General features: G+C 41.8%; 1 protein-coding gene across 1 annotated transcript in view; it reads right to left on the bottom strand.

Annotated features, from left to right (window-relative positions):
* IRAK3 (interleukin 1 receptor associated kinase 3) overlaps positions 1 to 18,577 on the bottom strand; it is a 48,030-nt gene that overhangs the window by 8,608 nt on the left and 20,845 nt on the right. Inside the window, exons 5-8 of the mRNA XM_036866928.1 lie at positions 17,363 to 17,514; positions 13,354 to 13,418; positions 9,107 to 9,221; positions 7,984 to 8,102 (exon numbers count right to left, since the gene is read on the bottom strand). Of these exons, the coding sequence (XP_036722823.1) occupies positions 7,984 to 8,102; positions 9,107 to 9,221; positions 13,354 to 13,418; positions 17,363 to 17,514 (451 nt within the window). The remainder of the gene's footprint in view (positions 1 to 7,983; positions 8,103 to 9,106; positions 9,222 to 13,353; positions 13,419 to 17,362; positions 17,515 to 18,577) is intronic.

Genomic DNA, 18,577 nt, shown 5'->3' with positions numbered 1-18,577 from the left:
CCTCGCTTTGGCAACATTAACAAGAATGAATGTCTGGGATGAAAAATGCCGGGGATAAAATGCATTTCAATTTAAAACCATTCATAAATGTGAAAACAGTTAAGCTCGCTGAGGAATACGATGGAAATAACAAGAAGGTTTACTGCCTTCAGACGCTTTTATGTGATCCCGTAATTCAGAAACATCTTCGTTTTCCCCAATAAAAATTGTGAGGGTCTTTCGCCAAGAACAGAGACTTCAACTCTTTAGGATTCTTTTCTTTCAATCCTTTTCCTCCTCAAATTCCACCATCTGGAAATGGATTTTGTTTTTATAACGTTCTCTTTGCAGAGTTCAAATTACTAAGACATTTTGGGGGTAACTAAACCAGCAGACTTCTTGAAAATACCTTTGAAATGTGGTCTCGCCTTCACCCTTGGTGTTCTGCAGCTGTGTCCTTGACAGCGTCTTCCTTCGAAGACCATTTACTCTCTCTCTCTGCTTGCACAAGGCGAAGATTCCGAATGCAGACCACCAGGCCTAATCTCCCCCCCAAAGTCGGCCGCCTGCTGCCGTTTTCACTAGGAGTCCAAGGTCAACGTTTCCAAATTTGCACGTACTAATTATGTTCTCCTCTCCTGTCCCATTTCCCTGCCTCTGCTGATGAAGCCGCCATGCTCCCAGGAGTCCCGGCTAGAAAGGCTTAATTACCTAATAAGAGCATGACTGTTGGACCCACACAAGCGTGGAACCCACCTCCTCAACTCCATCTACAGACACGTGACTGAGGCAGGTTACTAACCTCTGTTAAGTCTCCGCTTTCTCCTCTGTCAAACCAACGATAAGACCAAACGACGCGTAAACTCAGTCCCCTGGCTTTCACTGAGCTCCCTAATACGTCTGCAGCCTACCAGCCACGCTGAAGGTACTAACACTTACCAGTGCAGTCAGCATAGACTGGGCTTACTGCTGTCTGGGGGCCTTCTTTATGCTGCTCGCCTTACCTGCAAAGTACTCCCTCCCACTTACTGTCATCCAAATCCTCTATGCAGCTGGATTCACTTCCTCCATGGAGTTTCCACTCCACTGCTCTGAATTCCAGCGGCCCTCCTTTCTCCAAGTTCCTACTGTACAGCCTGCACTCTTCGATTTGGCACTCCCTCAGAGACCAGCTTCTGCTGTTTACAGAAGCATAATGCTGAATCTATAGAAGATACCAAGTAAACATCTGATCATATAATCAGTTTGTAAATTAAGAGAATTTGAAACCGTAAGCAGCCTTAGACCACTGGGCGTATGGCAGATATGTGTTCTTGGCAGACATCACTAACCGAGTTCAGAGCCACCCACCCCAGATTTCCCTTTCAACAGGGCACATGGGAAGTCATTACCAACCAATCAAAGATGGAATGTGAGACGAAACAGATTTGTCAGCGCTGCTAAAAGTATAACCACTTTTTTTCAGATGAGGTAAATGAGGCCCAGCTGGTTGAAATGACTCATTCTACGCAAAACAGCTTACACTAAAGCCTAGCCCTCCTATTTCCCTGTTCAGTGTTCTCTCGATTTACTATAGTTAACTGAAAGAAACATCTTTTGATTCAGCTATTCGTAAAAGATCAAGAAACTGTTGATTGCAAGGCAGAAAGGAAATGAATTTTATCTCTTCTCTTTAATTGTATATAGATAATTCCGGGGCCAAATAACGGCTAATGGGTGAGTCACATTTTGGTGCAGCGCACAGGAAGTTCTAATAATTAGAGCTGCACCCAAATAGAGGTCTAACAATGTGCTGTGCAGGGGTCCAAGGGCAGGTCAGATGAGATACTTGAGTCTCCATTAGGTGGGAGGAACTAAACTCATTGCCAAACACTGGGCTGTGCTTCACAGAGATAATCTTATTTCATCCTCACAGCCCTGGGAAGCAGTACAGTGGTTCCAGTTCCATATAAGGAGACTGAGCCTCAAGGAACTGAGTAATTTACCCACGATCACACTGCTGGAAAGTAGTAAAGCTGGCGTTTGTACTGAGACCTGGGAGACCCCAAAGGCCACACCCTTAGGCAGTGACAAGAGACAGGGGCAGCAATGAGATCACTGGGGTGGGTGCTGGAAAGGGGGAAGGACAGGGAAAAGACTGGGGAGGGGTGCTTCTGGAAAACAGGCATGTCAGAACTCTCCCTAACCTGCCCTAGGGTGAGCAGGTGTCTGGAGGTGCCTCCTGAAACATATCTGAGCTCATCCTCACTTGGAAGCTGATCAGGGGAAAGCCTGGCCAAGATCTAAGAAAATGCGGCGTCATGTCATTCTCCAGCCACAACCCCTAGATTTGTGAGTATAGGGCACAGTACAAAAACAAGCAGGTGAAATGGCACAGAATTTGAAAGCAAGAAGAGGTCCAACTCAAGATTATCCCACTTGGCTCTGATGTACAAGTGAGAAACCTGTGGCCTGAGAGTGGGGGGCAGGGCCTGGACTTGAACCCAGACTTCCTGTGCTCTTTCCATGTCACCCCTGTGACAGCATTTCGTGTTGCCCAAACAGAAGGTGCTGCTCACACTTTGGGCACCAGGCTGCTGAAGGATGACCTTAACAATCTTCATTTTTTTAAACTATTTTTAAAACGACAAAGGTGTGAGATTATCAAGCTTCTTTGCAGACAGAATTAATTACAGAGAATGGAAAGAAACTTTGGGATATCATTCAGCAACTAGAGACTCCTTCTTGAAATTTCTGATTCCCTGGTTTGAGATAGAAAGGTCTGATGTTAAGTTATTTTTTTTCTAATAAATTTTATTTTTATTATGAGTAGACATAATCCTTAAATAAGAATTTAGTATCAAGTAGAAGTAAAAAATAAGCCATTAAATGAAAAGCCATAGTCTCTCCATCTAATTAAAGCCTTATTGATATTTTGGTATGCTCCACTTTTAACCTTTTTTTTAAAATTCCTGAAGTTGTAGTTCTACAAGGTTATAATTGTGTGCTGTTTACTATTTCAATTTGGCTTTTTGCACTGTCACTTTATGTACACTGTATGTTATTTCATACTATTAAAAACAATATTTAATAATGTCAAATGATGTATGATAACTCTTCGGTGATTCATCAGTCTGAGGCCCAAGTGCAGAAAAGAAAATAAAGGTTTTCCATTTCTCACTTCAACAAGAACAGAGCCCTGACTTACCTACAGAAAAGGTCACTGTTTTAACACATTCTGAGATGTCCTTTTTTGAGCCAATTATCAGGGCTGTGCCATAAAATGACATCTCTTCAAGAAGCTGCCTTTCCTCGCAAAGAATTAGAAAATTAATAAGACAAAGGCCGAACAGTAGGGATTTCAGACGTCCCTGAAAGCACAAGGCTGTACACAGTGGGACCAAGAATAGGGGAGGCCCAAGTTTAGAGCGAAGTAAAGGGTTCATTTAAAAGAGATTCAGGAGGGTGATCTAGGTCAGCCAATTCACGTTTGGTCAAGACGGTAGGGGACTGAATGTCATTACCATCTGACAGATGTTCAGTGCCCTGAATGAAACGAGCTGGTCTCATTCCAGTTTCTAGAGAACAGGTGTGCACATCACCAAAGGAAAGGGGGAAAGTCTACTGTTATAGTTGGCACTAATTAACACCTTTGCTGGCAGGCTCAGCAGAAAGGCCAAGAGTTCAGTGGCTGTGGAAGGGGCTGATTTGCTCTGGAACAGACGGGGACACACTGATGAGCCCTTGTGAAACCACAATTCTCAAATCAATGCCCAGAGCCCCAGAATTCCACACCTTGACACATGACTGGGTGGGTGTAATCTATAGATGGTTATGTTTGAGCCCTTGAACCCTTTGGAAAAACCAGAAAGGCAACAATCAGCAGCAGCCCCTTCACCAACAAAAAATAAAATAAAATACACTGCTAGCTGCATTTCCAGCTCAATCCTGCCTCTTTCATGAAATTCTACCTTTCTCTGATCAGATCTCTTTTGCTACTCATATCAATATTACCTGTTGAGCACTCTGTGTTATTTAAGTTATTTTATAGCTCAGCACATCCAGGCAAATACCTGGGATACTGGCCTGAAAGAAACAGCCTCCTTTTAAATTGTGAGACCACCTAAGAGACTTCAGAACCTTTCTGTTCCCACCTATACCCCAGAGAGAAGAAGCCTCAGAGTCCCTTGTAAGAGCCTAGCTTCTCAAACCCAGGTCCTCAGCCTAGGAAGCGTTCAAAGCTCCATCCAACCCTCTCCCCGCCATTTTCCTTATTTTTCTCCAGTCTTATCTTTCATTATTCTCCAATCTCATCCTTTCCTCTCCAATCAACCAACTTGTCTTTTTTTTTTTAAAAAGTGTTTATTTATTTATTTATTTGGCTGTGCTGGGTCTTAGTTGCAGCATGCGGGATCTTTAGTTGCGGCATGTGGGATCTAGTTCCCTGACAAGGAATTGAACCCAGGCCCCCTGCATTGGGAGTGCGGAGTCTTGGCCACTGGACCACCAGGGAAGTCCCTCAACTAACTTGTCTTGATTTCATTATACACCCAGCATTTCTTTACTCTGTTCCCTTGAACAAATTATGCCTCCACCAGGAATATTCTCTTCCCTTCTTTCAACCAATCAACTGACAATGACCATCTCCTCAAAGATTTGGCTTGAACTACCTAATTAGAATTAGCCTTCTCAGACCAACCACACATTAGGCATGTTTAGTGTTGCACTATATATTTTCTGTGTTTTCACTATCTATCTGATCACCAGGTTGAAGCTTCAAGGTCAAGACTATGATCGTCAATGTCTTCCCCCCACTGTGGTCTAAGACAATGCTCTGCACACAGCAGATGTTCCATAAATATTTGTGAACTAAAATGAACGTGATTTGCAAAATGTTCAATAAACATGTGCTAACACAGAAATGATTTTTATTAAAAGAGAACTTAGTTTGTAGCTCCACTTTTCAAACACAATAAATTGATGATAGAGGTAAGGGCTATGGACTGAATATTTGTGTCCCCCCCTTAATTCCTATGTTGAAATCCTAAGCCCCAATGTGATGGTATTAGGAGGTGGGGCCTTTGGGAGGTGATTAGGTCATAACGGCTCCCCTCGTGAATGGGATTAGTGCCCTCATAAAAGAGACCCCAGACAGACCCCTCACACCTTCCACCAGAGAAAAGACGGCCATCTGTGAGCTCTCACGGGACACAGAATCGGCCAGTGCCATGATCTTGGATTTCCCAGCCTCCAGAACTATGAGAAATAAACGTGTACTGTTTATAAGCCACTCAATTTACAGTATTTCTGTTAGAGCAGCCCAAATGGACTGAGACAATAGGTAAAAGGGTGATGAGTAAAAAGGCTGACTGGCCAGAACACCTCTTAGCCTCCGCCGCTGCTACTCCTACCACTTCTTTTTTTTTAAACTTTGTTCTCATAGAATTTTTTTTTAATTAATTAATTTATTTATTTTTGGCTGTGTTGGGTCTTCGTTTCTGTGCTAGGGCTTTCTCCAGCTGTGGCGAGCGGGGGCCACTCTTCATCGCGGTGCGCGGGCCTCTCACTGTCGCGGCCTCTCTTGTTGCGGAGCACGGGCTCCAGACGCGCAGGCTCAGTAGTTGTGGCTCACGGGCTTAGTTGCTCCGCGGCATGTGGGATCCTCCCAGACCAGGGCTCGAACCCGTGTCCCCTGCATTGGCAGGCAGACTCTCAACCACTGCGCCACCAGGGAAGCCCCTCCTACCACTTCTCGACCATTGTAACAGGAGCCACCATTTAGTGAGTGCATCCTCTTTGCCAAGCACCAGATAGACTTGCTGCCATTTAACCCTGAGGGGTAGAAGCTATTATTCTCTTATTAGCACTTGGCAGAGGAAAAAACCTGAGGCGTGGAGGAGTCAAGCAGTTGGCTCAGAATCACATTTTAAAGCCAGCTTCTTAAACCAGATCTCTCTGATTTAAACAATTGTGGATGCTGAACTAAGAGGACAGGATGGCAAGAAGGTGGGGAGGAAAGTACAAGAAAAAGAAAATCATTTGGTCACATTTTGCAGAGCGCCATGCAGCTGACTCTTCCTCCCTAACTGTGGCGGCTGCAGTGGTGTGGCCCTATCCTTCCTTCACGATCCAGGGAGGCACTCGGTCCCCAACAGGGAGGCGTGGCTGCTGAGGGCTCCCAGCTGAGCCCCAGCCTGGGAACTGCTAGTGCGAGAAGGGAGCTGCCTCACCCCAATACAGCCCCACTCAGGGCTGGCTGGATGCAGGGATGCAAAAACCCAAGCACCTTGCCTCATCTGGGGATAGTTTCGAAGGGCCACCCCAACTTCAGCAGTCCCCGTGGCATCTGCCGAGGCCTCTACGTCCATATCCCAGCTCAGCTTCTCCAACTGCCCAATTCTGTCTTCCTCCTCCTTCCCTTACTTTTGTTATTCCCGAGAGCATTCTCAAAAAATTCCCCTGCAGGCAAATCTCTGCCTCTGAGCCTACTTCCTGGGAACTTGCCTGAAGACACTTGCCAATCATGAGAAAGCAGAAATCAGGGTCACAGCCTGTGCTCTGACCTAAAAGCAGGCGAGGCATGCTGGAGGGGCACATGCAAATCTCCCTGCCCAGTGTCAGCTGTGGGAAAGCCTTGTGACTCAGGCAGGGCCGGGATCCTGATGTTCCCTTTGCTCTGGTCGGTGGCCTTCCCTGTCTCCCTCTCCCATCAAGTACCAGAACCTCCACACTGCCTCCCTTCTCACCCCTCTTTCCTATCAAGCTCTGCTTTCAGGAAAGGAGGTGATGAATCAGTCACACAAAAGGAAAATTTTTAAAATTAATGGATTACTTCATGGGATTAAAAATAAGTTCAAGCCTGCTTTAAACCAAAGAAAGAATATGTATAGCAAAATTCCAGGTATTTATTTATCTATCTACCCAGTTAGAACATATATTTAAGCACCTACAGTGCTGAGCTGGCTGAGAGCTGAGTGGAAGAGGGAGGTTCCACTGACCGCTGAGACTTTCGTTGTCCATCTCTGTCCCAGGCCCCACGAGGGCACACAAATTTTACGCTGATTCCACTGGCAGTTGATGAACTGCCACACTGCAACAGGAGCAGATGCCTACGGGTTGTGTCCCCTCCACCCTACCCCCACCACTCCCCCAGGACAAAATAAAATCTAGAGTCTTTTTATATGAAATTCACTTCACCAGAAAAACAAAGTAAGCAATCAGTTCCTCTTCGGTTCAACTCGAAGGCACACTTAAAGCTTTTCCCAAGATACTAGGTGACGGTTCACAAGAGGCAGAGCCTTTTAAATTCAGTCTCCCCTGCTATTCAGCAAAGGTGTATTTACCTACTTTGAGACAGGTTCATGATGAAGGGCACACAGGAAAAATTCACAGCGGGGTGGGGGGGGTGGTTTGCTACAGGGTATACTCTTTGTCTGAATGATTCTTTACGTCTGCTGAAGAAGAAAAAAGACGGAAGATGTTGCTTCTAATTTTCTCACGCGTCTCAAAAATGAACACGGGGATTGCCACTCAGCTTGTCACAGGTGAGTACCTACAGCTAGGAGGCAGCGGGCTCAGTGGCATGGCAGGAGGCTGGACACTCAAGGAGGAAGAATTTAAATTGCCGATCACTACTGTTATCTTGTGAGGAGTCCCTGTATAAGCCACTTAACATTTCCTGAGACCTCAGTTTCTTTTTTTAAAAAAGTGAGATGAATACAGGTTCATTTCACAGTTTGCTGTGCGGTATAATTAATAAAATACACAAAACTGTCTATCCTACACTGTTCATTAATAATTCCCAAAGATAATACAAACTCTCCGATTGGCAATATAAGTGCAGCCTTTAAAATTTGGTAGACACGTTTTCATTAAAAGGTAAGATTTTAAATACTTAAATGAGATTTCTTAACACATACACTTACACACCAGGGAAACTATAGACAGAAAATAGGGTGAAGTCCGACTCGTCCATGATGATGAAAGGGGCCTTCAGCTGTAACCTACAGCTCTGGGATAATTTACCTTGATATACTGCCACAGATGACGGAGCACGGTTCCGTGTTGTGCAAGTACTGAACGGCTTTGGTTGTTCCTATTAATATACTGATTCGAATATGCCAAGAGAGTGGGGCTGTGTCACCCTGAAAAGACAACAGTAGTTGGTTTGGTTGTATTTTCTGAGTAAAAACCAATAAACGCTAATGAGGAGGTGGGGAGAGGGGGTAAATGAACATTGTAGTTTACCATAACCTATTTTTAATTCAAAATAGGTTTTCCTCTACTACCAATGCTGGTTCTAGGCCCCTTTATAGGCAATGGAAATACCCAATAATTTTAATGTTATCTTAATTGAAATATGGCTAATAAGATGTTTAAGAGTTCATTAAACAAGATCTTAAAATTATTGTGACACCATAGTGTGGGTAATTGAGAATAATCTGTTTTTATTCTCATCTTAATTGAAATTTAACCAATTTGGAATCAGTTTTTTTTTTTTTTTTTTAAAGGAATTCCTTTTATTTTATTATTTATTTATTTATTTATTTATGGCTGTGTTGGGTCTTCGTTTCTGTGCGAGGGCTTTCTCCAGTTGCGGCAAGCGGGGGCCACTCCTCATCGCGGTGCGCGGGCCTCTCACCATCGCGGCCTCTCTTGTTGCGGAGCACAGGCTCCAGACGCGCAGGCTCAGCAATTGTGGCCCACGGGCCCAGCCGCTCCGCGGCATGCGGGATCCTCCCAGACCAGGGCTCGAACCCGTGTGCCCTGCATTGGCAGGCAGACTCTCAACCAATGCGCCACCAGGGAAGCCCTGGAATCAGTTTTTAAACTTATCTTTCAGAAACATCACAAAAGAGAAACCATGGCATTTATTCAACCTCCTTCCTTCTCTTTAAGGTGTCTATCACTTTTATGTCTATCCTTTGTACTGAATGGTACTTTGCATAAAGTTATGCAAATAAAAATTATCTGAGAAATAAGGGTAGTTGATGTAAACTCACTGGAGACATGGTATCAGTGAGGAGTAAGGACCCAGCAACTCTTCTGGCCACCACGTTGCACAACACACAATAGCTCAGGTATTTCAGCAGCTGCCCCAGGGCTTTAGAGGGTCAGAGTATCAGGCAGAGTAATAGATATAACTTACCACACACTGTAATCTGTCAAAAAGTGATCCATTTCTCATATACGGATAAACCAGGCAAAACTTCTCACTCTCTGTAAAATATGCAGCCAACTCCAATATGTTTGGATGTTGGAACCTTGAAACAAAAGATTTTTTAAATCCATCAAACTGTTTATTCAAATAGGAAATGAATAACACTCTGTTTTGGGGGTGGTAGGGTGGGTTGGGGAATAGGTATAAAGCAGAATATAAATTTGGCCAAGAGAGAAGGAATTTCAATGGACACATGATACAGATTTGCCTTCCAAATTAGTCTAAAGTGTTCTGACAAATATTAGCCAATATCCAAATACAAGATAGACATTTTAAGAAAGTAAAGAGTTCTTAAGATTTGGGGTTTTGGGAACTTTACAACAAATAGAAAACAATATTTGATATTAACTTATTTTTAGCAACATGAAACCCAATATAACTTATTTATTAAAGATAATACAACTGAAATTATCCATTTCATTGCTTTAGGTATACATGTGTAACTAAAATCACCAAAATAGAAGAGTTCGGAAGACTGTTTTCATTCATCCATTTACTGAATGCTACCATGTCAAGTGCTGTACTAGGCCCCAGTCACATAGTTAAGAGACATCCAATGCCTTCAGAAAGCTTGTATTGTTACCTAAAATCCATGTGACAAGTAAAGTTTGATGTTGAAAAACACATCACTGATTTTTAAATCCCAGAATTCTATGTCAGTATCATATACATTTTTCAGACTCCTTTTTAAAAAAACTCTATTTTTTTTTTTTACCATATTCATTTTTTTTTTAAGGAATTCCTTTATTTTTATTATTTATTTATTTATTTATTTTTAGCTGTGTTGGGTCTTCATTTCTGTGCGAGGGCTTTCTCTAGTTGCGGCAAGCGGGGGCCACTCTTCATCGCGGTGCACGGGCCTCTCACTATCGCGGCCTCTCTTGTTGTGGAGCACAGGCTCCAGACGCGCAGGCTCAGTAGTTGTGGCTCACGGGCCCAGTTGCTCCGCCGCATGTGGGATCTTCCCAGACCAGGGCTCGAACCCGCGTCCCCTGTATTGGCAGGCAGACTCTCAACCACTGCGCCACCAGGGGAGCCCAAAAAACTCTATTTCTTGAGGGCATGTGTCATCACTGTGAAAACCAATGGAACCCAGTAACAGCCATGAAATATAAAACATGTGAAATTCACCACACATACTGTGAACTCAGCTCAATTCAACAATTATTTATGGAACACCTCCTATGTCTTAGGCATGCCTGGCGATATTAAAATAAATAAAGCTATTTTTCCATAAATGGTGTTATATATAGTCCTATTATTCATTTCTTTAGTAGCAAAACTTACCTATAAAACACACGTGTGTGTGTGTGCGTGTGTGTCTGTGTGTATGCATGCATATATATATATATATATATATATATATATATATATATATATATATCTCCCTTCTGAGTCCCTCTATTCCTTCTTCAAGAAAGGCAATGTGTGGGTGTGTGTACATACATAAACACATAATACAATCCCTTAAGTAGTTCCCTTAATATTAAAAAAAAACTCATCCTCAGGTCTCAGCTTAGATGTTACTTTTTCCAAGACACCTACTCTACCGCCCACCCCCCTCCCCAAATTAGCATTTCCTCCTCCCTCAGTGCTCTGTACTTGCTTATTATTTAACTTACTGAAATTGCCTGTTTGCTTGTGCACTTCTCTCCTAAACCCACTCCAGACAGTATGTTCTAAGAGGAGAAGCCTGCCTCTGACTTATTTACTAGTAAATGTCTGAGAAGAGGGAGATTGAGTATGATTCAGGAAATAAATTGGATCTTGTTAAAAAAAAAAAAAAGTAGGCTCTGCCTCAGTTTCCTCATCTGCAAAATGGGGATAACAGCAGGACTCACCTCACAGGACTGTTGTGAGGATTAAAGAATTAATACATGTGAAGTACTTGGTATAGGGCCTAAAACTAAAGAAATATTAGCAATATAAATGATAATGATGGCACACCAGGAATATTCAATGTCATAGAGTTGTTAATTCTCTCTAAAGTAATACATAAATGCCTCAGCAGAATAAATCCAAATGGATCAGATATATAAATGTAAAAAATGAAAATATAAAAGTACTTGGAAAAAATGGCATAATTATTTTATAACCTCTCAGTGGGGAAGGCCTTTTAAACTACAATATAAAACCCAGAATCCATAAGAGAAAGTATAGATTAAATTCAACTACATGAAAACTGTTTCCACATGGCAAAAACTAGAATAAGCAAAGACAAACGAAAATGTGGTAAAAAATTATTTGTATCTTGTAACATAAAAATAGGGCTAATTTTCTCTAATATATAAAATGCTCTTACAAACCATTAAGAAAAAACCCAACAGCCTAATAAAAAAATGAGCAAAAAACATTAACAGATATTTCATGGAAAAGGAAATATATCTCTTAATATGTGAAAAGATTCATTCATCATAGAAAAAGAAATTTAAACTACACTGAGAAACCATTTCCACTTAGCAGATCAGAAAAAACTAAAAGAATAAACGCTATGTTATCAAGAATACGGGGAATCAGGCACTCTAACATATGACTGGTATAAGTGTAAATTGGTATAGCTTCTACTGGAGGACAATTTGGTAACATGTAACACATACAACCATTTGACCCTATAATTTTATTTATGTGAAGCTTTCTTAGTTTTCTAAGCGATATTAAAACTTAGATAAGTTTTCCAACAGGTATGAAATAACATATATAAAAGGTTTCTTGTTGTAGCATTTTTTTTTAAGAGTAAAAGATTAGGAAAAATCTAAAAATCCATCAATAGGAAAACGGTTAATTACATTACAGCACGGCACACAGTGGAATACTAAAATAAGCAAAGTGAACAAAGTATGCATGCTACCTCTTGTGTGAGAAGAGGAAAGTAAGAAAACAAAATACATATATGCTTACACATAAAATATCTCTGAAAAGATATACAGGAAACTGATAACTCTGTTGCCTTTGGGAAAATCAGCTGGGTGGTTGGATGAGAATAGTGGAAGAAAATCTCTTGGCTTACCCTTTTGCCCTTTTGGAATTTTGAAGTGTCTGAACTTATTATTTATTCATAAGCAAAAAAAAAAAGTTTAAATATAAAAACCTTATTACAGGGCTTCCCTGGTGGCGCAGTGGTTGGGAGTCTGCCTGCCAATGCAGGGGACACGGGTTCGAGCCCTGGTCTGGGAAGATCCCACATGCCGCGGAGCAGATGGGCCCGTGAGCCACAATTGCTGAGCCTGCGCGTCTGGAGCCTGTGCTCTGCAGTGGGAGGCCGCGACAGTGAGAGGCCCGCGCACCGCTGTGAAGAGTGGCCCCCGCTTGCCGCAGCTGGAGAGAGCCCTCGCGCAGAGGCGGGGACCCAACACAGCCAAAAATAAATAAATAAATCAATAAATTTAAAAACAAAAAAACAAAAAAACAGAAAAAAGAAAAAAAAAAAACCTTATTACAATTTTGGTTTTAGTTTTTTGTTGACTAAATGATATATTAAGTGTTTATACTTAGCCTCTAACATTTTGAATTCTGGTCCTGGGTATAAACGGAGAAGGATTTAGGATAATACCTCCCTCCCCCCAATTCATGTATTGGTTTAGAAAACATCTGAAAAGAACATTTTCTGTTTGTAAAGGGTGATGACTGAACTCTATAGGGTTAGGGGTCTTCAGTGAGACAGGCTGCACAGCTGCAGATATGAATATATATGAAAATGAAGTCATTTTAGTTTGTCTCCAAGGACTTTCAGGCTCATGAATGAATTCCCAGAAAATAATGTGCACATCGAAAGCACTTGATTTCTTTGTCTAAAACTCTCTTCCAGAAGAGGTTTATATTGATGAAACAGTTTCTTGACTGGAATGTCTCTAAGAAAGGGGGGAAATGGTAAAATATATACAATTCTAATGCTCTAAGAATCAGTTTACATTCAGTCATGTTAGTCACACATGATTTAACCCATTTCCTTGTGACAGTTTCTTGTTAAAACATGTTCAAGTGAATTATGTAAATGGTCTATTTTAAAATGTATTCCAAGGAATATACTAAAGCAGATGTCAAAATTTTACCCAATGTTCTAACATCCAACCCACAATTATTAAATGCCAACCATGCCAAGCTCTGTGCTGTAGAATCAAAGATGAACAGAGATGAAAACCAGACACAAGTGGAGAAATTCAAAGCAATATACTCACAGCAGTAAAACTTCAAGCTCAGATAAAAACCTCTTCCATTGTTTCTTACACTGCATTTTTTTCCCCTAAATATCATACAGAAAAACAAGAAAAAAAATAAGGAAAGGATCTCTCTATTTCTGGGATTCTTACCTAGGGTCTATAGTCTCCCTTAAATTAGATACCTTATGGCATAAATGCATATGAACATTTTTCTGGGGAGAGGATCCTTAGCTCGCATTAGACTTTCAAAAATCCATTAACCCCAGAACAGATTTAGAACCACTGCTTTTGAATTAGAAGTTTTTCACGAAATGTATCATACTGCTATATTTTATATTCAAACCCTTTCACCGTATTTTGTACACATTTACATGAATTCAAAAATATGTATTCAAAGAAAATCCCATGACAGAAACTCCCCACTTGATCTCAAAGAATCCTGGTTGTGACAGTTGTATTCTGATTAGAATTGATTTCAATAATTTGGCATTTATGACTTGGGTCATTTGGCTGTTGGTTCAAGTTTACCTTTGTACAGATTTTGCAAAAATGGGCCCACTAGGAAAATGAAACATATAACTCCGTACTTCAAAGAAGATTCAGAAGCTAGCAGAGTGCCTGACGCATGAATAAATTAATGAATTCAATAATATTGTATGGAGCACCTCCACTGCTCTTGATGGTTTCATACACCTGACATCGCTGCAGGTCTCTGAATCTCAAATTCCTAACTTCTACCATGAAAGGGTTAAAGTAAGTGTGCTCCAGTTATCGTTTGCAAATTGCTAGACAGGGCAGAGTTCTTTCTTGTTTTTGTTTTTTAAAAAAATATTTATTTATTTATTTATTTTTTGGCTGCGTTTGGGTCTTCGTTGCTGTGCGCGGGCTTTCTCTAGTTGCAGCGAGCAGGGGCTACTCTCCGTTGTGGTGCGCAGGCTTCTCATTGCGGTGGCTTCTCTTGTTGTGGAGCACGGGCTCTAGAGCGCAGGCTCAGTAGTAGTGGGGCACGGGCTTAGTTGCTCCGCGGCGTGTGGGATCTTCCCGGACCAGGGCTCGAACCCATGTCCCCTGCATTGGCAGGCAGATTCTTAACCACTGCGCCACCAGGGAAGTCCCAGGGCAGAGTTTTTAGAGCTCTCTGTCCTCAGGAACAAAGGGAGAGAAATCCAACAGGAATCCTGGAAACTGTTTTCCAAGTTAACCCAAGAAGTCAGAAACAATAAACTAGTCTAACAAATCATTTGCAAGGACCATATTATGAGAATTTACATTTTAGAAAACCACTGCCCTGGGAGCGAGTGGATTGGGTCTCAGGCCCACCTCTAACACTCATTATTTGTGACTTATTGTCACCAAACCTCCCTGGGGTCCTCGTTTTCTTAATCTGAAAAAGTGAAGGGGTTAGTTTTTGTGTTCATGCTACCCTAGCACTCTTGCTGCTCAAAGTGTGTTCTGTGCATGAGGAATACCAGCTTCTCTGGGAGCTGGTGGAAAATGCTGAGTCTCAGGTCCCTACCCAAACCTGCTGAATCAGAATCTGCACTGTAAGATCCCCAGGTGAACTGGATGCACTAATCTAACACACCTAAGTACAGTTCCCAGCTTCAGTCCCTCTAAGAAAGGTTACTGAAACTAAGGTCTCAATGTTACAAAACTACATTTCTTGTAAAAAATGCTCTGTGGCTAAGCCTTCATTAAATTATCTCTTTTTTCCTGATGTGTATGTGTAGGACTTTGTACAATCTCTAGGTCTTGGGTAACTTTGTTACCTCCTGTCTTTTTACTAATACTGAATAGCAACTAAATTCATGAAGACAGCATATGTGCTTCATTCAGTTCACCCAACAAACATTTATTGAGCAACTACTATAGGCCAGGCCCTGTAATAAGGCACTGGGATACAAAGATAAATAAAAGCTCCTTAAAGAAAACCATCCAGTCCACTGGGAGAGGCAGGTGAAGAAATCAATACTATGAGACAGTGGTATTTTGCTGCGACTATACAGAGGAGGGTCACCAAAACCATCCTGGAGGGGTTGGAAGCAATCAAGGAAATGATCATTGTCTTCGGGACAGAAAGGGCAAAGATATCCCAGTCTGAAGCCAGACCCCTGGAAAGAACACTCCCAAGAGGGAGTGTGAGTTGGTGGCAGCTGCAGAGAGAAGAGGAAAGTAGACGCATGGAGTCTTTGGGGAGGTGGCCCTGGGGCTCAACCAGAAGAGAATGTACAAATGGGGCCAGGGACACACTGGCCCTAAGAAGCAGGCTTCAGTTAGGACACCTCTAGAGTAACCACATTCTTTTTGTTGAATGGTTATAACAATAGATTGTTTCATTTCTTCATTAGACATTCATCTTCTCAGGAATCTTGAGATGTCTATACAGAATTAGTGGGGCAAATGCAATTTGAGGAAATGGACAAATTGGGTTAATAATTTTTTTAAAAAGGCCCTGTAATCTAAGCTGCAAAACTGGAACCACCTCAGATCCCTCCTTCTCCCCTATTTCCCCAGCCCTGTTTAACAGATCACCAGATTTGCTCCATTTCACCTCGTCTTTCAGACACAGTACCCTCCCTTGCCATCCCCACTGCCTCTGCCCTGGCTTAGAGCGGTTACCAATGCTGGTCACACATCTGAACCACCTGGGGACGCCTACCACCACCACTACTCTGACCCAACCAGATGCTGCAGAGCTCAGTTTCTAAAACGCTTCCTGGGTGATTCTAATATTAAACGGGAGAATACAGGTTTCAGCCCTATCCACTTCAGTTTACACATCTGAAATATCCCTCTGCCAGGTCTTTCTACCTCTAGTCTAATTCCTGCCGTCTTTCCTCCAGTGCCCCTGCCAACTTCCAGCCCATCATCTGACCGGTAATCAAAGTGATAACTTCAAAACACAAATCTCGTTCTTTCACTCTCCTACTTAGAAACCATCCATGGACTTCACCTATCTTTCCAGTATCATCTGATGCCACTGCGTTCCCACCCTCTCACACTAAACTCTACTCCACCAAACGAGCTGGTCTTCGTGAGTAAGACACAGGCTTTCATGCATGCGCCTCTAGGCCTGGGCACCTGCTATCTCTTCCATCCAGAAAGTACTTCCCTCGCTGCCTGGCAAAATTCTCCTTATCCTTCAAAATCCAGTTGAAAGGTCACTTCCTTTCAACCACTTTTCCATTTGTTTACTGAGGAAATGTTTATTGCGTGGTTACTCTTGTGCCAGCCCCTCCTCTGCCTATCTTCTATGTGCTCCCGTGACCTTTGGGGCAAATCTCTGCTAAAGTACTTATCACACTGCAATTTAATCTTTTCTTTACCTGTTTTCCCCATAAGACTGGGAACTCTTGGAGAATGTAACTATGCTTTATTCATCTCCACCCAACATGCAGCCCATAAAAGAAGTTTAGTAAATGTTTATTGGCTGTTGACCAACAATGAAGAACAGCTCTTTGGGTATGCGTGTGCAGACCTATCTCCTCCTGACTCCTGAGTCGGACCCCCAGTAGCCTTTCTGCTTCCCTGGCTGTACTCAGCTGTATTCTAACCTGCTCTGATCATTGCTGTGCTGCTCCTACCAAAGCCTCCTCTTTCCCCCTCTCCTGAACTGTGATTGAAGACGATTTATAAAGTAGCACCGAATATCAGTCTGTGGCTTAGCCTGTGAAGCTGCCTGGAGAGGGCGCTGCCCATCCTAGAAAGCCAGGAAAACTGGAGCAGACCAGCACAATCCGACCATCTTAAGCAAAGTCCCAGTGGTCCTAACAACGCTTTTCAAAAAAGTCTTTCTCAGGCCATACATCTGGGGAGGGGAAGGATTTAACTTCCACATTCCTGCAAGACAGGCATTCATTTCTCAGTCATTTCTCCAGTCACCAGAGGTCATATATCTTATTTCCATTTATGAAATTTTACTTTCAAGTACACCTCCTTTCAATGTTGATGAAAAATGACACATTTTAAGGTGAAATATGAGCCAATAAATGGAAGGAATATCCTGTGATAGTAATTCTTTCCATACCTGTTTAAATAATTTAATGGCATATGTTCGGTTTTGGATTTCCACTCTGTATACCTCAAAAATTTCCCCTTCTCCGATTAAAAAGTCTTTGTGGAAATTTTTGGTTCCTTCTATGATGTTGTGAAAGCTGATGGAGGATTTAAACAATATTCCTTAGGAAGGAAAGTAGGGAGAAGATAAGTTACTTTTTCTCTTTTTAAGAATCAACCATCATTATAAAGAACCAAGACTTCCCTATTAGAAACAAATCAGAGCCCAGTGAAAGTCAACAGAGAAAGGCCCAGGAGCAAAAACTGAAGCCCACCATGTGCTCTCTGCACATTTACTTGGGCCTGGCTCCCACCATCCCACAGAGCAAATGGCTTTTTAGATATTCACACAAAAGCACTGTGATTCTACCACCTTTCCAAAGACATCAGCCAGACAACTTAGTTGGGGAAACTTTTCCAAGACTGTTTCCCTATCATTAGATCAGCAGATTGCTGTTGACCCACTATGAACCTAAAACCAGTAAAAAAAAATTATAGAAGTGGAAATTTTGATATAACTAAATAATATTCTCTAAGCATGACTGGTAGAAACGTTTTTCATAAGCCAAATCCTCTAAATGGCTAACTAACTTGCTCAGAGTAAATTAGGAAGATGCTTCAGCTTTTTAAAAAAAATCATCTAAAGCAGAGATTGGGAGGAAACATTTCAAAGGTAATCAAATACAAATTCAAAGGGAAAAGCCTGGCTAAATCCTTCAGAGACCAATTTTGGCTATATTTACACACTTAGTCTGTTTGATTTAAAGCTTTTTTGCTCAACATCAAAGGACCACAACCTTATCTAACTATTCTAATTATCTTTTGAACCAAAGAAGCATCGGATCTAGTGGCAAAGATTAGGCAAGGCAGCCTTAAACAGCCACTAAAGTTTATCAGAATGATTCCCAGATAGAAGTAAATTATTCTCCCTGCTGATAAAGTAGGAAAGTTGATGTGGAAAATAACTGATTTTCATAGTGACCTTCAGCACTGCTCTACAATCACCTCTAAAGATTTCTCTATAAGTGCTATGAAAATTTCTAAAACTGTATAAAACCCAACATAATTTTTAAATGTCTTCCTATGACACATAAAAATAGCAAATGTCATGAAATTCTCCTGAGACCACAATTATGCTCTTTACTGGCCAATGAATTTTTAATATAACTAAATAATATATCACCCA

The sequence above is a fragment of the Balaenoptera musculus genome, chromosome 10 (genome assembly GCF_009873245.2).
Source record: "Balaenoptera musculus isolate JJ_BM4_2016_0621 chromosome 10, mBalMus1.pri.v3, whole genome shotgun sequence".
Taxonomy (NCBI): domain Eukaryota; kingdom Metazoa; phylum Chordata; class Mammalia; order Artiodactyla; family Balaenopteridae; genus Balaenoptera; species Balaenoptera musculus.
Note: the sequence above shows the minus strand (reverse complement) of the source record. Positions and strands in the feature narration are given on the sequence as shown.